We start from the raw sequence: 16864 nt of genomic DNA on the forward strand, positions 1-16864 counted from the left end.
CACATCTAGAGAAAGAACTATGGAGTTTGAATACATATCAAACTATATTTTTTTCGTTTCCTCTTTCTCATGGTTCCTTCTATTGGTTCCAATTCTTCCTTAGAACATGACTAATGTGAAAATGTTTACTGTCAGACTGCATGCTGTCTTGGGGAGGGGGAGAAAATTTAAAACTCAAAAGCTTTTGGAAGTGAAAATAAACTAAAAAATCATGTTCTCAGGTCTCTTGAGGAACTTTAGATGTGGCAGAACAGCCCCCTGCTCTCTGAGGTACATCACACTTGTCAGACTGGCCAACATGACAAAAACAGGAAAATGGTAAATATTGAAGATGTGGGAAAATCGGAACACAAATGCATTGTTGGTGGAGTTGTGAAATGATCCAACCATTCTGGAGAGCAATTTGGAACTATGCCCAAAGGGCTATCAAAATGTGCATACCCTTTGACCCAGCAATACCACTTCTAGGTCTGTATCCCAAAGAGATCATAAAAATGGGAAAAGGACCCACATGTACAAAAATATTTATAGCAGTTCTTTTTGTGGTGGCAAAGAATTGGAAATTGAGGGGATGCCCATCAATTGGGGAATGGCTGAACAAGTTGTAGCATAGGAATGTAATGGAATACTATTGTAGTATAAGAAATGATGAGCAGGCAGACTTCAGAAAAACCTGGAAAGACTTGTATGGACTGATGTTAAGTGAAGTGAGCAGAACCAGGACAATGTTGTATACAGTAACAGCCACGTTGTGTGATGACTAACATTGACAGACATGGCCCTTCTCAGCAATGCAAGGATGTAAGACATCTCCAAAGGTCTCATGATGGAAAATGCTATCCACATCCAAAGAAATAACTATGGAGTTTGAATGCATATCGAAGCATACTATTTGCTCTTTTTTTCCCCTTGTTTTTCTTTCTTTCTTGTGGCTCTTCCTATTGGTTCTAATTCTTCCTTTCAACGTGACTAACGTGAATATGTTTAATAGGAATGTATATGTATAGCCTATCAGATTGTGTCTTGGAAAGGGAGGCGTAGAAAAATTTAGAACAAAAGCTTATGGAAGGGATTGATAAATCAAAATAAATTAATTAGAACAGCCACCTGCTTCCATGAACCCAATAAAGCCCACCTGATATAGCCAGAGTAGAAGTCAACTGCCCATAAGGACTCCATAACTCACGTGTCTGAGCTCCTCTACACTCATCTTTTTACCACCATAATGGTGATGGTGTATGCTCAGAATATTCCCTCCACCCAACACAAAAACCACCTGGTGCAGATGGGTATGTAATACCCAAGTTTGTTGGAGGGAGGAGCAAATGTAAGTATATTAAGCTAAGTCTTAGTCAGAAAAAGAACCCTCATTTGGTCAGGTAGAATTCACAATCAAATCTTAAGAGAAAATATAAAAAGTTAAAACTCAAAATAGACTGTTTTTCTCCATATCCTAATGGTCTTGGATTTTCTGTTTAGTCTTCATTTGTATGGCCTAACCTTTTATGAATTTAAAGTGGGTTAAGAGATTCATTACAAAAAGGATGTCAAATAATTATTTTATTGAAATATCAATTTCATTACAAAAAAGATACCAAAACATTTAAAAAAACTGCTTCTCCAGAGAATCTGCAATGTGGATGGCATTTTAGATGGATAGTTTTCTTTCTGATGACTCTTCCTTTTTTTCCTTGGGCTGTCTTTTCTTTCTCCATTCTCTTAAAAACAGAAAGCATGACAAAATTTAATGTGGAGACCTAGCTGACTTTATTAATGATCACATTACATGTACATAGATAACAAATATTCTTTGAATTGCCTTTCTTGGTCTGTTACTCATTTGATAACATCAGGCTTGTATCTCTTTAGTGAGAGACCATGATAATTACGGCAATTAATCATGGCATCCTATAGAGACTTTTCCTTTTAGGTCATAGCGTTAAGAGCTTCTGGTTTCAAAGCCATGTAAGCCCTCTTTGAAATGACCTGGTATGGGCAGCTAGGTGAGGCAATCGATAGAGCTCTGGCCTTGGAGTCAGGAGGACTTGAGTTCAAATCTGGACTCAGACACTTACTAGCTATGTGACCCTAGGCAAGTCACTTAACCCTGACTGCCTCACCAAAAAGCAAAAAAAAACAAAAAACAAAACAAACAAAACAACCTGGCAAAATAGAGTTTAAGAAAAATCAACTTTACCTGCCCATCTTGAAACATTAACATGTTTAAATTACAGCATAGCTTGCTTCAGTTTCAGTGTACTTGTCAGACTGATCTAAAATTATCAGAAAGATGAAATCACTAGACCATCATTAACATTATTGAGTGGCACATAGTAGGTGCTTAGTAAATGTTTACTGATTGACATCCAATACACCAATACAAGTATGGCCCAGGGCTCTGTTAAAATGTTCCCAAAAGGTTAAATGCTACTAAGGTAGCAAATATAAACCTGCTGGGGTAATTTTTTGTGGTCATGTCCACAGCAATCAGAAACCACATTCTAAAAGCCTTGGTAATGACCAGACAGAATCTCCAGACTCCACCACTAGGAAATTAAGAATGAATAATAATATATTTACACACCCTTTAGGCTAGGTTTTTTCCTTCCTTTTGCTCCTTTGTGGTTGGTAATACATTGTTGTTTTCAGAACACCTGTAGTGATAACATTTTGTCATAGTAAGATGACCATCATTTTTCAGTTATCAGTAATCAAGAAAATTCTAAAAACTCAATGTCTATATTTCAATTGTCCTAAGTTCTATTCAATTAGTAAATGAATCATATATTTTACTGATGAACTCACTTTCTCCTTTGCTCAGTTTTCTTAGGATTCAGTAAGGTATTAACTGCAAAGAACCTGGATGTTCAGAAAGGCCATTTTTCATTCACCTCTTCAGAGCAGTTGAACATTTTGCCAATCATCATCACATCTTTAATGTCCTTTACTTAACAAAATCAGCCAAACAAGTTTCAGAAGGATCCAAATGACAAGCTTCTAAAATAACATCTTCAGTTCAGCAGGATTTTGCCCCAGCCCAATCAGGACTCGTTCCATGGGGGTGGATGCATTAACTTCCACAATCCCAAATAAAATCAAGAGATTAATAATAAATTTTGGAAACGTAAAATTGCCTCAATCAGGCAATCCCAGACTATACTAAATGAAATTGACTCTTATTCCATGTAATATATGTATAGCACATAATCTGCAAAAAAGCACTAGGCTTACAAAAAGCCTATTTCGTTAATGTTGATTGTTGGCAGGTGGACTCCCATGGTGTGTGTGACAGATTCATGCTTTGAATGATGTCAACTTTTGACATCACTGCATGATTCCAGTAACTGATCAGAATACAGCAACAAATGAAGGATCTGAATGATGATGAAGCTAAATTACTACTATAAAAATACTTACTTAGAATGTTGAAAACTGGCCTGATATATATCCATCTTTGATCTTCCTAAAAATATAATTTTAGAAAAGCCAGTCATTGCTTTTTGCACACCACCCCCCCCACAATTCCTTCTCCCTTGCATAAATACACAAAACTAACCTGTTATGGACAGTTAACATTTATCAAAATATCAATCTTTTGTTTGAAAGATTTTTTGGGGGGGGGGGGGGGGTGTCATAGAGAAGGAACTACCTGTAAAAATACCAGGGGCCAGGAGGACAGCAAAGATGCCAACAGATGTGTTAACTAAATGTGACATCTAACAGGCATGATTTTCAGAACCTTATTTGGTACAGACACCACAATTCTTTCAAATTTTGTTTCGCTTGAAAGGCCAATGCTCAACTGCAGAGCATACAAAAATTGCAGACTGTTACAGGTCTCATTGTCACCACTAATAAATCTTTAGTGATGGAAGCAAAACCTGTCTTATTATAGCCACATTATTACACTATGAACACAAATTCCAAATGTGCTCATGATTATTTGGAATATGGCATTTCATAAAGGAATGATGGAATAATGAATTCCATTAAGGCTTAGTATAATCAACATCGACTTGGATCGCTGTCAAAGTGAGGTTACAATTATCATGTACAAATAAAAACCCCCACCAATTCGGAAAAATTTTAAACACAGGAAAATAATCATCTACCTACCGTAAGTATGTCAATTTGCCAATCTCCCATTCAAACAGGTTTCCAGGTCCCTGAAAAATCACCTTTCCTAAAGAAAAAAAATCTAAATATGGATCAATTCAATAGCAAAATGGTAACAAAAATAAGTCAAAGGTACCTTTTAAAATGGCTTGTATCAATAGAAATACCAGGTTCAACATGCACAGTAAGCATGCAACCAACGATGCCAGATACCGAGTTTCTATAGCACTGTCTTCTGAACAGCCCAACAATAATACTGCTGGGTGCAGATACCATACAGTGCAGTCTTTATGTGAAGACATGGATACACAAAAATATTAAACCTACATGTTTAAAGATTTAATATAATCTTATGCAACCCCACCCACCCACCCCAAATATGATATGGTAGGAACCTTTTAAGAGCTCTATCAGCTTTTCCCTAGTTATTTCCTGAAACCTCAGTTTTTCTAAGGGCCATCTTAGGGATCAAATTGTTTGCCCAGACTGGCTGATTAATGTTTTTTTTAAATCAGTGATGTGACAGAAATGCATAAAACACATGAAACAAAAATGTTAAGAATAGATAGCTTTGAACATCTAATCTAAAATCTAATATGGATAACTGTAAAATCAAACTTGAATTGAAAAAAAGAACACAAAAAAAAAACCCTTCAATACAAGATAGGAAGTATGATATGAGAATACAGACCTGAGTTTTTAATAGGCTGTATTGGGATGTCTTAAACCCAGAACTAAGGCAGCAGTCATCTTTCTATATTTACAACCCTGGTCCAAATCAACTTCTTGTTGACCACAGTGCACATCCTGTGAATTCCCTTTGGCAGACAAGCTAAAAGAACAAATAAATTGTTGACAATAAATTGTAAGCAGTAGAGGCCAAAAAAAAGGTCCAAATATTCATCAAGGACATTTTGTGGTCATATAGTTTGTTAGCTCTGTCAGAATTCATTTCAGTTCATGTTTCCATCACTCAGCAGTTGAACAAAAGAATTCATCATATGAACTATAATCGGATTAATGCTAAGACTGTAATGATTAAGCTTACCTACAAACAACATCCAAAGAAACCAGCAAACTGGCATCATCTAAAAGAAAAATTTGTGTTAGTATGGTAAACACATTATTTGAGACAAGATATTGCTTTAGATTTAAGTCTGTCTTGTAGTTTTATCCCCACAGACCTAGTGAATAGATAAGTGGGTAAAGCGATAACTACACATTTGCTGTCTGAGGCGTTTCCAACGATAAGGACCTACGGAAAAGGACCTATCGGGATAGACCTCAAAATGAGATGACCAAAACAAAGAAAACTGTTTAGTCTTCAAAATAAAAAAAGCTAAGAGGTTTAAAACTTACCTATCCTTAAGACAATTTACTATTGTTCAAAAATATATTCAAGATCTTTGATAGACCAAGGTTATGTATCAAAAGCTGAAAAATCTTACAACATGACAACTCTTCCACATTTTACTCACTATAAAGACCAGAAATTTCATACCTGAAAAATTCTCATATAGCTTTAATCACCAAGTTCCTCAATGCAAATTCCTAAGCAGGGGGAAAAAGAGATAGAAGTGGGGTAAAGTATTTCAACTTTCAAGGTATGTATGAACAGTGCTTATCTACCCAATATTATTCTTAACTTCCAGTTTGACTGTTTCTAGTTTTACAGCTTTTTATATTTTCCATTTCATTCTTATTCTTAATCCAGAACACCAAGGCACTCTAAAGGGAAGGGTTCAACTTTCAAGTCTACTTCAAGATGTTCATTAACACTGTCCCTTCTTGTATGTATCACAACTCATACAAAACCATGGGTTGTGGGTTGCAAAAGAGGGTTTGCTGTTTTGCACTTGTCTTTAAGTCTTTGTCTACAATTCAAAACAAAGCTGAACAAAGTGCAGTGACACTCACAAACATGGCACATACCATTTAACAACTAGGGAAATTTAAACTGGGCACTTTTTTTTTTTTAACACTGGCTCCATTCTTCCCAATACAGTGCTCTTCAGCTTGTAGTAGTAAAAAACATCAGTGAAGTATACCATAATGAGACATTGAATATAAATAATACAACATGTAAACATAACAAAACATCCCATAGTACTATTATAAACCAAGTGACGGAACTGCACAGGAGCTGTGGTAGGGGGCACTTCCACTGAGGAAACGTTCCTTGCCATATTTCAAAATTTGTAGACTTAGGCCTGTGGGGCATTAACAAGTTAAAGTAACTTGCTTATAGTGTTACAGTCAGGATATGGCAAACAGAGAACTTGAACCCAGTTCTGACTCCCAGATCAGCTCTAATTCTCTATGCCAAGCTGCCTCTCAGTACCTGTATTTTCTCATGCCTGTTTACTGGATTCCATACCATGAAAATGTGAGAAGAATTAGGTATAATGCCCCAAAAGTAGGAAATAGGTTTCTAAAAAGTAGTTGCCAGCCCTGGGCCACCATTTCAGTGCTCCTGTGAAAAATACATGCACTGTTCAAGTGAGTTGTTCCGGCTTTTTATATCCTCAATCCTAGAAATGTACAAATTTCTGGCATTGTTTTTATCTATATTTCACCTAGCATAATAAATCCAAATAATCTATTACTGCTTACCATTTCTTTTCCCTTTGTCCATGGAATTTTTTTTTCATTGGGCAAAATCTGTTTCATCTTTCTTGCAATTATTTTCTTGAATGTCATTTATACTCTTTAGCACTCTTTCATCTTTGTCTTCACCTTCTCGGGAAATTCAGTACTTATTATGAAACAACTGTTCTCCTATACCAAGAAACATTAAGCAACAACTAAGCTAGGTTGTTTTTAAGTACATTTAAGAATTGGAAAATTAGAAAAAAGGAAACATGAAGTTCAAATATATAGGGGTCATAATTCTTGTTACCTCATCCTCCAAGTTACTACAAATGTTTTATTTACATCCAGAAATAATGAAAAAAAATTCATTGGATTCCAGAGTTCATTTCCCAATTAATACACTCCTCACCATCAACAAAACCTTCTGGATTCTCAAAGAGCCTTTCAAAAATTTACATTTTGGGGGCAGTCAGGTGGTGCAGTGAATAGAGCACTGACCCTAAAGTCAGGGGGATGTGAGTTCAAATCCCAACCTCAGACACATAATACTAGCTGTGTGACCCTGGGCAAGTCACTTAAACCCCACTGCCTCACCAACCCCCCCCCCAAAAGTTACTTTTTTTTTTTTTTGCTAAAGCCTACAACAGATTATGCCTAAATCATATTTACTTACCACCAATTTAATATCACATTCATCTGGATCATCCAACTGGTCTTCCACACTGAAACATTAAAAACAAAAAACACACACCTAAGTTACTTAAGCATTACACATTTCTATTCTCTTCCTTTGTTGAAAAAATGGCTTTCAAATTGCTTAACATTTTGAAAAATAGGTAGGACAAAAGGAATATGCACAATACAAGTACATGAGGGCAAGATCTAGAAATGACTAGTATAAAAAAAGCATACAGGAGGGGGAAATCAATATACATATAATAAAGGCCTATAAAAAACATGTCAACTTACTTCGGTTCTTCTATAGGAGAAATAGATCCATCATCATCTAAATATTTGTATTTCCGTACACCAAAGTCTTCTTTTTCTAAATCTTCACCAACATCTAGATGCTTCAAAGCTTCTCTGAGGTGGGATTCATATTTCTGTTCCTTAATATAGTTGAAAAACCCTCTTGCAACTGCTTGCTATATAAAGAAATTACAGAGACCCTTAACAGATGTCTTACAGAATATTATGTCTTAGAACTGATAATCTTCAAGAAGCCTGAGAATTATTATATTCCTGTTACACTTCTGACTGCTCTCAAAAATACTCTACAAACATTCTTGTTACTTAATCTTCACCACAATCCTTTGAGGTTAAATTTAAATGACTTGCCCAGGGTTACAGTGACTAAAGGAAACTGAAACTCAGGTCTTACTACAAACAAAGCCTTCATTTGTTGCTATATTCTAATCAGTTATTAGAATCATGCATCCTCTGCCATTTAACCTTTATTGATGTTCTCCTGTTAAAGAGAACAAGGGTTTTTTCCCCCGTCTTGTTTTTCTATTCCCAGTACATTAAACAGTAGCACTTGGTGGCAAAGCAGATAGAGTGCCAGGCCTGAAGTCAGGAAGACTCTTCTTAAATTCAAGTCTGTCCTCTGACACTTACTATACTAGCTATATGATCCTAGGCAAGTCACTTAATCCTTCAATTTGCCTCAGGTTCCCATTCTGTAAAATGAGAAGAAAATAATAAACCACTCTAGTATCGTTGCCAAGAAAAACCCAAATAACTTGAGTTATATATAGTTGGATTAAAAAACAAAATACTTATTTTCCATTCAACAAGTTACTTGTGTGGAACACTGGTACAACACTACATAACATCTCTAAGAACTTTTCAAAATTGGCCTCACCTCATAACCTAAAATTTTCTTCCAAAGTAATGGTTTCTTTCCATTCTCTGATTCTACCAAAGGGAACTGTAAACCTTTATCTTTGAACAGATCCTTTTTTTTTAGTACAATGCCTAAAGACGGCTGTTTTTTAAAACTTCCTTTTGGCCTTCCCCTTGGCCTTCCAGTTGGCTTGTATTTTCTCCTTCTCTTCTTTTTCTTCCAATTTTCAAAAACAACTTGCAAATTAAATGTTTCTAGTTCTGAAGAGGAGTCACTTGAGTTATCTTGCAACTGAGTATTTGCAGGTGACTGTATCATATTCGAGGTAGATATGTTTCTTGGTTTTCGATTGGGTGAGGGGGGATCACACTGAGTTTTGAATAAACTGCTGCTAGAATCTGAGTCATCGCTGTAACAGAAAAAAATAAATAAAAAGACTTCACTAAATTTTAAATTTGCTGTTTATTACATTAGCTAAGGATGATACCTTCCAACCACAGCATTCCAGAAGCCAAACAATTAAACTACTATACTTTCTATTCACTAAAGGCTTTTGGAGCATTCACTGTAATATACATGTGATCTGAGTTCTTTGCCAAGTATAATTGTTGCACAGTAAAAACATGCACACATAAAAAAGCACTAGTTCTGTGACCCCGGCAAGTCACTAAACCTTATTTGCCTCAGTTTCCTCAACTGTAAAATGAACTGGAGAAGTAATGGTGAACCATTTCAGTATCTCTCCCAAGAAAACCCCAAATGGACACCACAGAACTATGTGAAACCTATTAAAATTTCCCCAGCAAAACCTCTAATTCCATTAAAGTGGAGACAGATATTTCCCTCAATTATCAAATCTGTGTTCATTTACTATGTTCAGATCCTTATTTTAATCCCCATATTCTGTAAATCTCCTACCATATCTTCACTGACTAATAGCTTTTATGAAAATGGAGACTCACATTTCATTGTTTACCAATGAACCAGTTGAAGCCAAAGAGGTTTCCTTCTTCAAACTCCTTTTCAAATTCTGAGTTTCATCCATTACTCTAAAAGAAAAAAGATTTCCCCAATGTTTATATGCCTTCCATCAAATTCAGTTTTTAGGTCCTGGTTTTTCAGGGTGATATGGGTATTGCAATTTCTGGTCAATCCCCAACCCTTGTTCAATCAGTCACTATCTGGCTTGTGACGAGTATAACCCTATTAGAACCAATGATGCATGGTATCTTGAACCTCTGTATTAAGTTTAGTCAATTTCTTAGTCACAATGGTGGCATCTGTTCTTTTATATGGAAAAAGCTCCCACCCACTCAGAGAACACAAGACCAGTAGAAATCTTCACCCCTTTCTAGGTGGTAGTTCTATACAGTCAGATCTAAATAGGGACCCCGTGGTGGGCACTTCACTCCTTGTTTAGCCTAAACCCAATTTCCTGGGTTATGCTGCATGCATGTGACATTGCTGACATTTCTTTTGCTACCAGGTTTACTCCCAGCACTTCTTAATCCCTTTTATTTCAGTTACCACCACCACCATACTCTGTAGAACCAATTAAATCAGGCTTACACATTTAGAGCTGGAAGGGAACTCCAAAAACCTTCTCCTTTTATAGGTAAAGAAACTGAGGCCCAAAGAAAGGTCAAGGAACTTATTCAAGGTCACATAGAATTTGAATCTCATGCTCTTTCTATTATATTCTTTCAGTTAAAAAATAGTGTTGGAGGGAGAGGGGCAACAATATGCATATATATATATATATATATATATATATATATGGATAGCACTAAACCTAGCTTTCCAATTAAAATTTTAATTTTTAAATTCCTTCAGATGGGGTGCTTGTACATGGACCCCACCACTCCTAGATCATATTCCTCCCCAACCTCAACACACTATCCCTGACAGTTTTTTCCTCAGCCCAAAGATCCTATGTCTGGCAGTAAGTCTTGAGTGGACCCAGTGAGGCAAACTATCTCATTATCTCTCCCTGCTACAAGAACAAGATGACCTCTGTAGAATTCCCCTTGTATGTATGAAGGAGACTTATCTTGCACCAAATTATCACGTTCTGTGATGATTTAACAATAACTGTGATTCCCAGTTATTGTGGATCCAAAGGTTAAGTTATAGACATCAACTCCTGAAGCTACCTTGTCACAGACCAAAAATACACCCCCCCCCAGGAATCCTCCTCCCCAGTTTCAGTAGTGAATGATGCCTCTGACTAAGGCTGTACTTAGCACCTAATTAGCATACTTGGCACATAATCCAATACTTTCCCTATATAAGCTTTAGCATCATTCCTGTGAGGTTGCAAGAGTTTGGAGCTCTGCCCACCATGGCAGAATCCCTTAAGGAGCTCTGCCTGACAACTTAAAGAATGCTTGAATTCATGAATTCTTTTCAGACAACTCTGCCCTATACCTCATTATTTTGGGTCTCTACACCCCTAAACCGCATCACTTCTAGTTTATTGGAAAAAAAAATTCTCATAGTAAGACAAGGTCCTAAATTACCCACTTGCTTGGGTTCAGTTGCTATTATCCCCATCTGAAAGTGGGCCTTTCCTTTCTCTCCTTACAATACAAAACTGTATCCACACACCAGGTTCCTTCCTGACTTGTGAACCAAATGGCCATAATTAAAAATCCTTTGACTTGAGCAAAGGAAGATAGAAACCTGCCACTTCTGGATTCCCACCACTGCTAGAAACTTCTGAGATTCACTCCAGATTGATCATTTCATTCATTCTAACCAGCTGCACACCATCATCATCATGCTCTCACTAAAATCATCACCTATAAACTTTAGTACTCACAACTCTTCAATATCTTCCAAATGGAAAAGAACCGAGCAAAGAACCCCTCCCTAAGACACCATTTAAAAAGGGCTCAGTCAACTCTTTTCCCAGCAATTGCAGGAGTCCGCCATGCTCCCAGTGCATGGGAAGGGGAAGCACTTACCCTTTTCAGCTTTCCTTTGCGTGTTGTCTTCCCCCCATTAGGGAATGCCTTTTTATTTGTATCCCTCCTGTTTAGTACAGGGCCTGGCACATAGTAGTGTTTTTTCATTCCCAGTCAGAATTTCCTTAAGCTTCCTAGTATTTTATCTAATTTAGAGACCATTTCACTCCACCTTTATTGTCTCCTTTTTTACGATAAAATGAGGGGTGGGGGAGGGACACACAGCTAGGGGGCGCAGTGTATAGTGCCGGATCTGAGGTCAGGAAGACACGTTCCTGAGTTCAAATCAGGCCTGACATTCTGCTGGACTGGACAAATCACTTAGCCCTGTTTGCCTCAGTTTCTTCACCTGTAAATGAGCTGGAGAAGGAAATGGTAAACCACTCCAGTAATTTTGCCAAAACCCCAGATGGGGTCACAAAGAGTCAGAAAGGACTGTAAAACGACTAACAATGATAAAACATGCTGTGGTATTGGAGGCTCATTACATGCTGGCCCTGATGAGGTTGGGAGCTAGACCCCAAAAACGAAAAACCCTGGACTTTCCCACTGGCCAAATCTCTGGCGCTCCCGAGGCTATAATTCCATCAACTGGCCTTTAATTGTGGCTACACCCAGTCTCCCAATTCTGTTACCCTTAACCTAGCCTTGCCCTCCATTGTCTTACCTTCCTATGGCCCCTGGCCACTTCCCACCCTTAATCCTAGCTAGGCTCCATTGTCCAGGTCCACTCCCATCCAGATCTTCCTTAGACCCCTCCTCCAGTCACCCCAGACTACTTGGCCACTCCTAGATCCCTCCCACAGTCTTTCTGTATTATAAGATCCGTCTTGTCTCCATTAAGATGCTCGGATTCTTATAATCTGGTCAATAGCTCACTAATGTTCAGACTCTGGCCAACATGACAGATGTTCTGATAAACCTTGTCTTTGGCTGATATAAGGCTTGGGTCGAATTCTTTCGGGCAGGACCTGCGTGCTGTGATTTTGGGATTACAGCACCCCTAACCACCTTCCCTGAGTAACTGCACAACCACCATTTCCTGCCTCTATGCCTTACACAGGAGGTCCCCATCCCCTTCATCGCCACCTCTCAGAACGCCATCTTCCTTCAAGCTCACAGACCAAGTGACGTCATCTTAGCCCTTCTGTCCCCAAGTATCAGTTTCTCAAATCCTCACGTAAAACTTATCCATACCGCACAGCACCTCATACAGTAGGCACCTCATCAATTATTTTTAATGGCATTTATGCTTCTTTCATTGTCATTAGGTCAGCAATTCCACAATCATCTCGCCTTTAAAAACAGATGAGACCCACGCGCTCACTCATTACGTTGTCAAAACCTCAAATTCCCAAAGCGCCTTTCCGTCGAAAAATAAAATAAACAAACAAGTAAAACCTTTGCGTAGCCCCACCCATCCCGATGGCTTGCGGTGCGGGGGCAGGGCGGTAGAATCTGCTCTCGGCCCCTGCGGAGGGGGAAGGCCCTCTTCCAGCCTGCTTCCTGCTTACGAGGGGTGCTCCGGGGAAGCTCCAAAGTCTCCTCCACCTCCAATTTCCTATGATTCTGCCAAATTTCTTTAATCACACCGATTGAGATCGAAATATCGATCTGACACGGCTGAAAAAAAAATTACCGACTCCCACTTAATGGGATTGTTCCACCGGGCCCACGACCCAGCCGGCGCTCTTGGGCCTCCGACACTCGCGGAGGAGCCGTCCCAGCTGGTGCCCCAAAGAGGCGAGGCCCAGGGGAGGCCGCATGGCTATACCCCGTCCCGCCCGGCCACCCGTGGTGCGGCCGCCGGGCCAAGCCTCCGCCTAAGAGCAGAAGCCCGGTGAGAGGACGGCCCGAGGCAGGGAGAAGGATGGGAGAGGGGGAGGAATACGGTAACTCACCAAGCGCTCCTTCGCACCCACACTGACGCCACCGAGTCCGGAGGCGCACGAGGCTTAAAAAGGACGTTGGGGACGTGCCGCCCGACTAAGAAGGGCAGAGAAATCTCGCGAGATCAATCGGCTGCCGGCCGAGAAGACGCAGGTGGGGGAGGCGCGAGAGGGAAGGCGGGAGCGAAGAGCGTTGGGAGGAGCGGGAATGGGAAAGAAATCGTGCCCCGCCCTCGAGCGCCATCTTGGACGGCGGAGGCGGAGCTTGGAATTCGGAAGGGGCGGAGCCACAGAGGGGCGGTGAGGGAAGTGGGGGGAGAGGGGAAATGGAGAGGAGGCGGAGCCAAGTGCGCTGAGGCCTCGGCCGAGGCAGTGCCGCCCCGGTCAGGACGAGCGTCTGACACGGAGGTAACGACCCGGGCTCTGTAAGTGGGACGGTCCGGAGGGGGGTGGGGCGGGCGAGGAGGAGGGAGCTTGGGGGTCCCTGCTGGAGCCCCACCATCCTCCCTGGCCGGCCTTTGGCCGCTGACCTTCGATTTGAACTGACTCAAGTGGCTGAGCTGGCGAGGGCTTGGAGTCCTAGCAAGACCCGAGTTCATTTTGCCTCGGACCCCCAGCTAACGGTGTAACTTTGCACTAGTCCCCGAACCTCTTTTAGTCTGTAAGTCAATGAGACATTTATTAAGTGCTTGCTATGTGGTAGTCACTGTGCTGCTGGGAATTCAAAGAAGGAACAAGCATTTATTAAGTGCCTGCTGTGTGCCTGGCACTATGCTCAGAGCTTTTCCCACAATGATTATTTCGTTTGATCCTCACAACAACCGTGGGAATAAGGGATATTATTCCCATTTTACAGATGAGGAAACAGGTAGGTAGCCGTTAAGTGAGTTGCCCAGGACACAGAACTAGTCCCTTTCTGAGATCAGATAAAATGATAATTGTATAGCCCAAATGTGCAAGACGCTGTGCTTAGCTTTTTACAATTATTATCTCATTTGATCCTCCCAACTACTCTGCCAGGTGAGTGCTTTTGTTATCACCGTTTTACAGATGAGGAAACTGAGGCACACGGAGGTTAAGTGATTTGCCCAGGATCACCCATCTAGTAACTAGGTAAGGCTGGATTTGAACCAAGGTCTTCCTAATGTTAGGCCCGGTGCTCCCTCTACCAAACTTCATAGCTGCAAAAGACAGCCCCTGCCCTCAAGGAGACAACACTCAAACAACTATGTACAAACAAGCTATGCAGAGAATAAACTGGAAATAATCAAGAGAGGGAAGGCTCCAACATTAAGGGGCGTTGGGAAAGGCCTCCAAAAGAATCTGAGGTTTTAGGCTGGACTTGAAAGAAGCCCAGGAAGCAGGAGGTAGAGGTGATGAGGACAAGCATTGTGGGCATGAGGGATAAGACTGAAAATGCCCAGAGTCTGCAAGTGGAGGCGATGGAGGGTCTAGCTGGAGGAAGAGCTGGGAGGCCAAGGTCACCAACGCTGAGAGTGTGTTGGTGGGGGAGGGCTGGGAGAGAAGGTTTGAGAGTACAGGAGGGGACCAGCTGATGAAAGGCACCAGATGCCAAACAAAAGATTTTGTAGTTGCTCCTGGAGGTGATAGGGAGCTACTGGACTTTATTGAGTAGGGGGTGACATTTTAGGAAAATCATTCTGACAGCTGAATGTATTACGGAGTGGGGAGAGCCTTGAGGCAGCAGGCTCACTAGCACATGAACTACAGCAATAACACTATTGCTGTAGTTCAAGTGTGAGCTGGTGAGGGCTTGCACCAGGGTAGTGGTAGCAGTGTCCCAGGAGAGATGTTACAAAGGTGAAATCAACAGGCCGTGGCAACAGATTTTAACCTGTTTCATCATCTATAAAATGGGGTTAGTGATGTTTGGCATTTATATAGCCCATTAAAGTTTACAGAGTGCTTTACAGGTGTTAACCTTGTTTGATCCTTTATTTTACTGATGAGGAAACTGGCTGGGACTCACCCTGGATCATATAGCTATGTAAGTGTCTGAGGTAGAAATTGAACTCAGTTCTTCCTTACTCCAAGTCCAGCATTCAATCCACAGCACCACTTAGCTGCCCCTAATAATATTACCTTTCTTCCTGGTTCTAAGAAAATAGGGGAAAGGACTTTACAAACTTTATAATGCCATATAGATGCTAGCTATTATTGCTATTGGTATTATTCCTTCCTGAAGCTTTCTTAAGTCTTTTTCCTCCTGTATATATGCCTCCTACTCTCTCAAGCTGTGAACTTCTGCTGGGGAGGCTGGATCTGTGTTTCCGTTTCCCCCTGTATCATATCTCTGAATTATTAGCACCTGACACAGGGGGCCCCAACCACTAGGTCTTTATGTTTTGACTGTGGTCATTCCAAATTTGGAAAGGTCCATTCTGCTTTTTGGTTCCCCACTTATCTGTACTGGTGTGAAATCCCGCGCAAGGGTCATCATGCTTTGCTTGCCGAATGCTTGGCTAGTAATGCTTAACAGCCAAAGGTCCATTTAAATGTACAACCTTTGTACAAGCTATCCATTTTATGTGCCAGCCCATAGGGAAGGGGAAGATTAAGGGGTGTTGTTTTTTGGGGGTGGCTAAGGAAGGGGGGATGGAGAATCTTTTTTTTTGGATCAGACTTGTCATTTCAAGGGTAGGAAACTCTCTTTGGAGAAAGGCCCCCTCTGTCTATACAGAAGGCACCAAACCACTCTGCAATTTAGAGTCTTGGAAAATTGCCTGGGGTACTGAGAAGGAATTTGCCCTGGGTCAGGTAAACAAACAAGAAATATAGAAAAGCTTTTGGTGTGTGGAGGTTGCTGTTTTTAACTAAGATTTAACTTCAAGCAGCTAATTAATATAATACAAGTAATAAGTTATCAGTATTTTTAAAAGTTTGCATTTATTGTATTATACAATGGTATAATACCTACTTTTAAGCAATCAAATTGAACACCTACTATTGAGTAAATTGCTCTTCTCTATTAAAGAGAAAGAATTGTTACTAATTTTCTTTTTAATGTACCTGCTGTCCTTGATGTAGCTACAGCAATAAAACCCCATTCTCCCTAACTCAGTGTTAATCTACTAACTGCCACCCTCATCTTATTCAGCATCTGATGCTTGTTCTTGTGAGGAAAACTTACAGTTCCTGAAGTCAGGAAGTCAACTTCTTTGAATTGGGAAAAATGAAAACTGGCACTGAAAGAGGCAGGCCCTCAGGGAAGAGATATCATCAAGTAGAAGATGCTATCCTAGGATTTTTAAATTTAGTTTAGATTCCGAGAGGTGATTTTTAACAACAATATAGAAGCAAGTACAAAATACAGCATATATATGTATACACACACATACACACACACATATACTTATATATTGTGGAATGAGAATCATGGGGTTGGGAGGTAGATTATCAAGGAAGACTTTTTAGGGAAGTTAACTATTGTCGAC

The 16864-nt window shown here is 40.1% G+C and overlaps 2 protein-coding genes and 8 non-coding genes across 13 annotated transcripts in view; 1 reads left to right on the plus strand and 9 right to left on the minus strand.

The window, feature by feature from the left end:
• Positions 1-1545: 1545 nt before the first annotated feature.
• Positions 1546-13565, minus strand: TAF1D (TATA-box binding protein associated factor, RNA polymerase I subunit D). Of its 2 annotated transcripts, XM_027849390.1 has the most exons (15): positions 13422-13565; positions 12922-13143; positions 9517-9603; positions 8573-8963; positions 7678-7853; positions 7382-7430; positions 6730-6894; positions 5618-5667; positions 5165-5204; positions 4808-4948; positions 4117-4183; positions 3418-3463; positions 2585-2654; positions 2198-2273; positions 1546-1718 (listed from the first exon to the last, which is right to left on the minus strand). In XM_027849390.1, exons 2-7 carry the CDS (start codon positions 12939-12941, stop codon positions 6826-6828), a joined length of 792 nt encoding a protein of 263 aa, XP_027705191.1. In that variant the 5' UTR covers positions 12942-13143; positions 13422-13565; the 3' UTR covers positions 1546-1718; positions 2198-2273; positions 2585-2654; positions 3418-3463; positions 4117-4183; positions 4808-4948; positions 5165-5204; positions 5618-5667; positions 6730-6825. The 2 variants fall into 2 exon arrangements, with proteins under 2 accessions (XP_027705191.1, XP_027705192.1); XM_027849391.1 differs by lacking the exon at positions 12922-13143 and having other exon boundaries at positions 13422-13560.
• LOC114033770 lies at positions 1854-1988 on the minus strand. The gene has a single exon (XR_003568032.1). It is a non-coding gene; the product is annotated as a small nucleolar RNA SNORA25 (small nucleolar RNA).
• LOC114033772 lies at positions 2405-2523 on the minus strand. Its single transcript, XR_003568034.1, has one exon. It is a non-coding gene; the product is annotated as a small nucleolar RNA SNORA32 (small nucleolar RNA).
• Positions 2862-2934, minus strand: LOC114033760. Its single transcript, XR_003568025.1, has one exon. It is a non-coding gene; the product is annotated as a small nucleolar RNA Z40 (small nucleolar RNA).
• Positions 3826-3956, minus strand: LOC114033771. The gene has a single exon (XR_003568033.1). It is a non-coding gene; the product is annotated as a small nucleolar RNA SNORA1 (small nucleolar RNA).
• On the minus strand, positions 4264-4400 carry LOC114033769. The gene has a single exon (XR_003568031.1). It is a non-coding gene; the product is annotated as a small nucleolar RNA SNORA8 (small nucleolar RNA).
• Positions 5053-5123, minus strand: LOC114033768. The gene has a single exon (XR_003568030.1). It is a non-coding gene; the product is annotated as a small nucleolar RNA SNORD5 (small nucleolar RNA).
• LOC114033761 lies at positions 5272-5405 on the minus strand. Its single transcript, XR_003568026.1, has one exon. It is a non-coding gene; the product is annotated as a small nucleolar RNA SNORA18 (small nucleolar RNA).
• LOC114033767 lies at positions 5894-6022 on the minus strand. Its single transcript, XR_003568029.1, has one exon. It is a non-coding gene; the product is annotated as a small nucleolar RNA SNORA40 (small nucleolar RNA).
• A 186-nt stretch (positions 13566-13751) lies between the features above and the next one.
• Positions 13752-16864, plus strand: part of CUNH11orf54 (chromosome unknown C11orf54 homolog) — a 28331-nt gene continuing 25218 nt past the window's right edge. The window contains exon 1 of one of the 3 annotated variants that reach the window (XM_027849375.1): positions 13752-13817. The gene's annotated coding sequence lies outside the window, so the exon portion shown is untranslated. Of the gene's footprint in view, positions 13835-16864 lie in introns of all 3 variants that reach the window. The other 2 variants (XM_027849374.1, XM_027849376.1) reach the window with 2 other exon arrangements.

Source organism: Vombatus ursinus, unplaced genomic scaffold, assembly GCF_900497805.2.
Source record: "Vombatus ursinus unplaced genomic scaffold, bare-nosed wombat genome assembly UNPS02007344.1, whole genome shotgun sequence".
NCBI classification, from domain to species: domain Eukaryota; kingdom Metazoa; phylum Chordata; class Mammalia; order Diprotodontia; family Vombatidae; genus Vombatus; species Vombatus ursinus.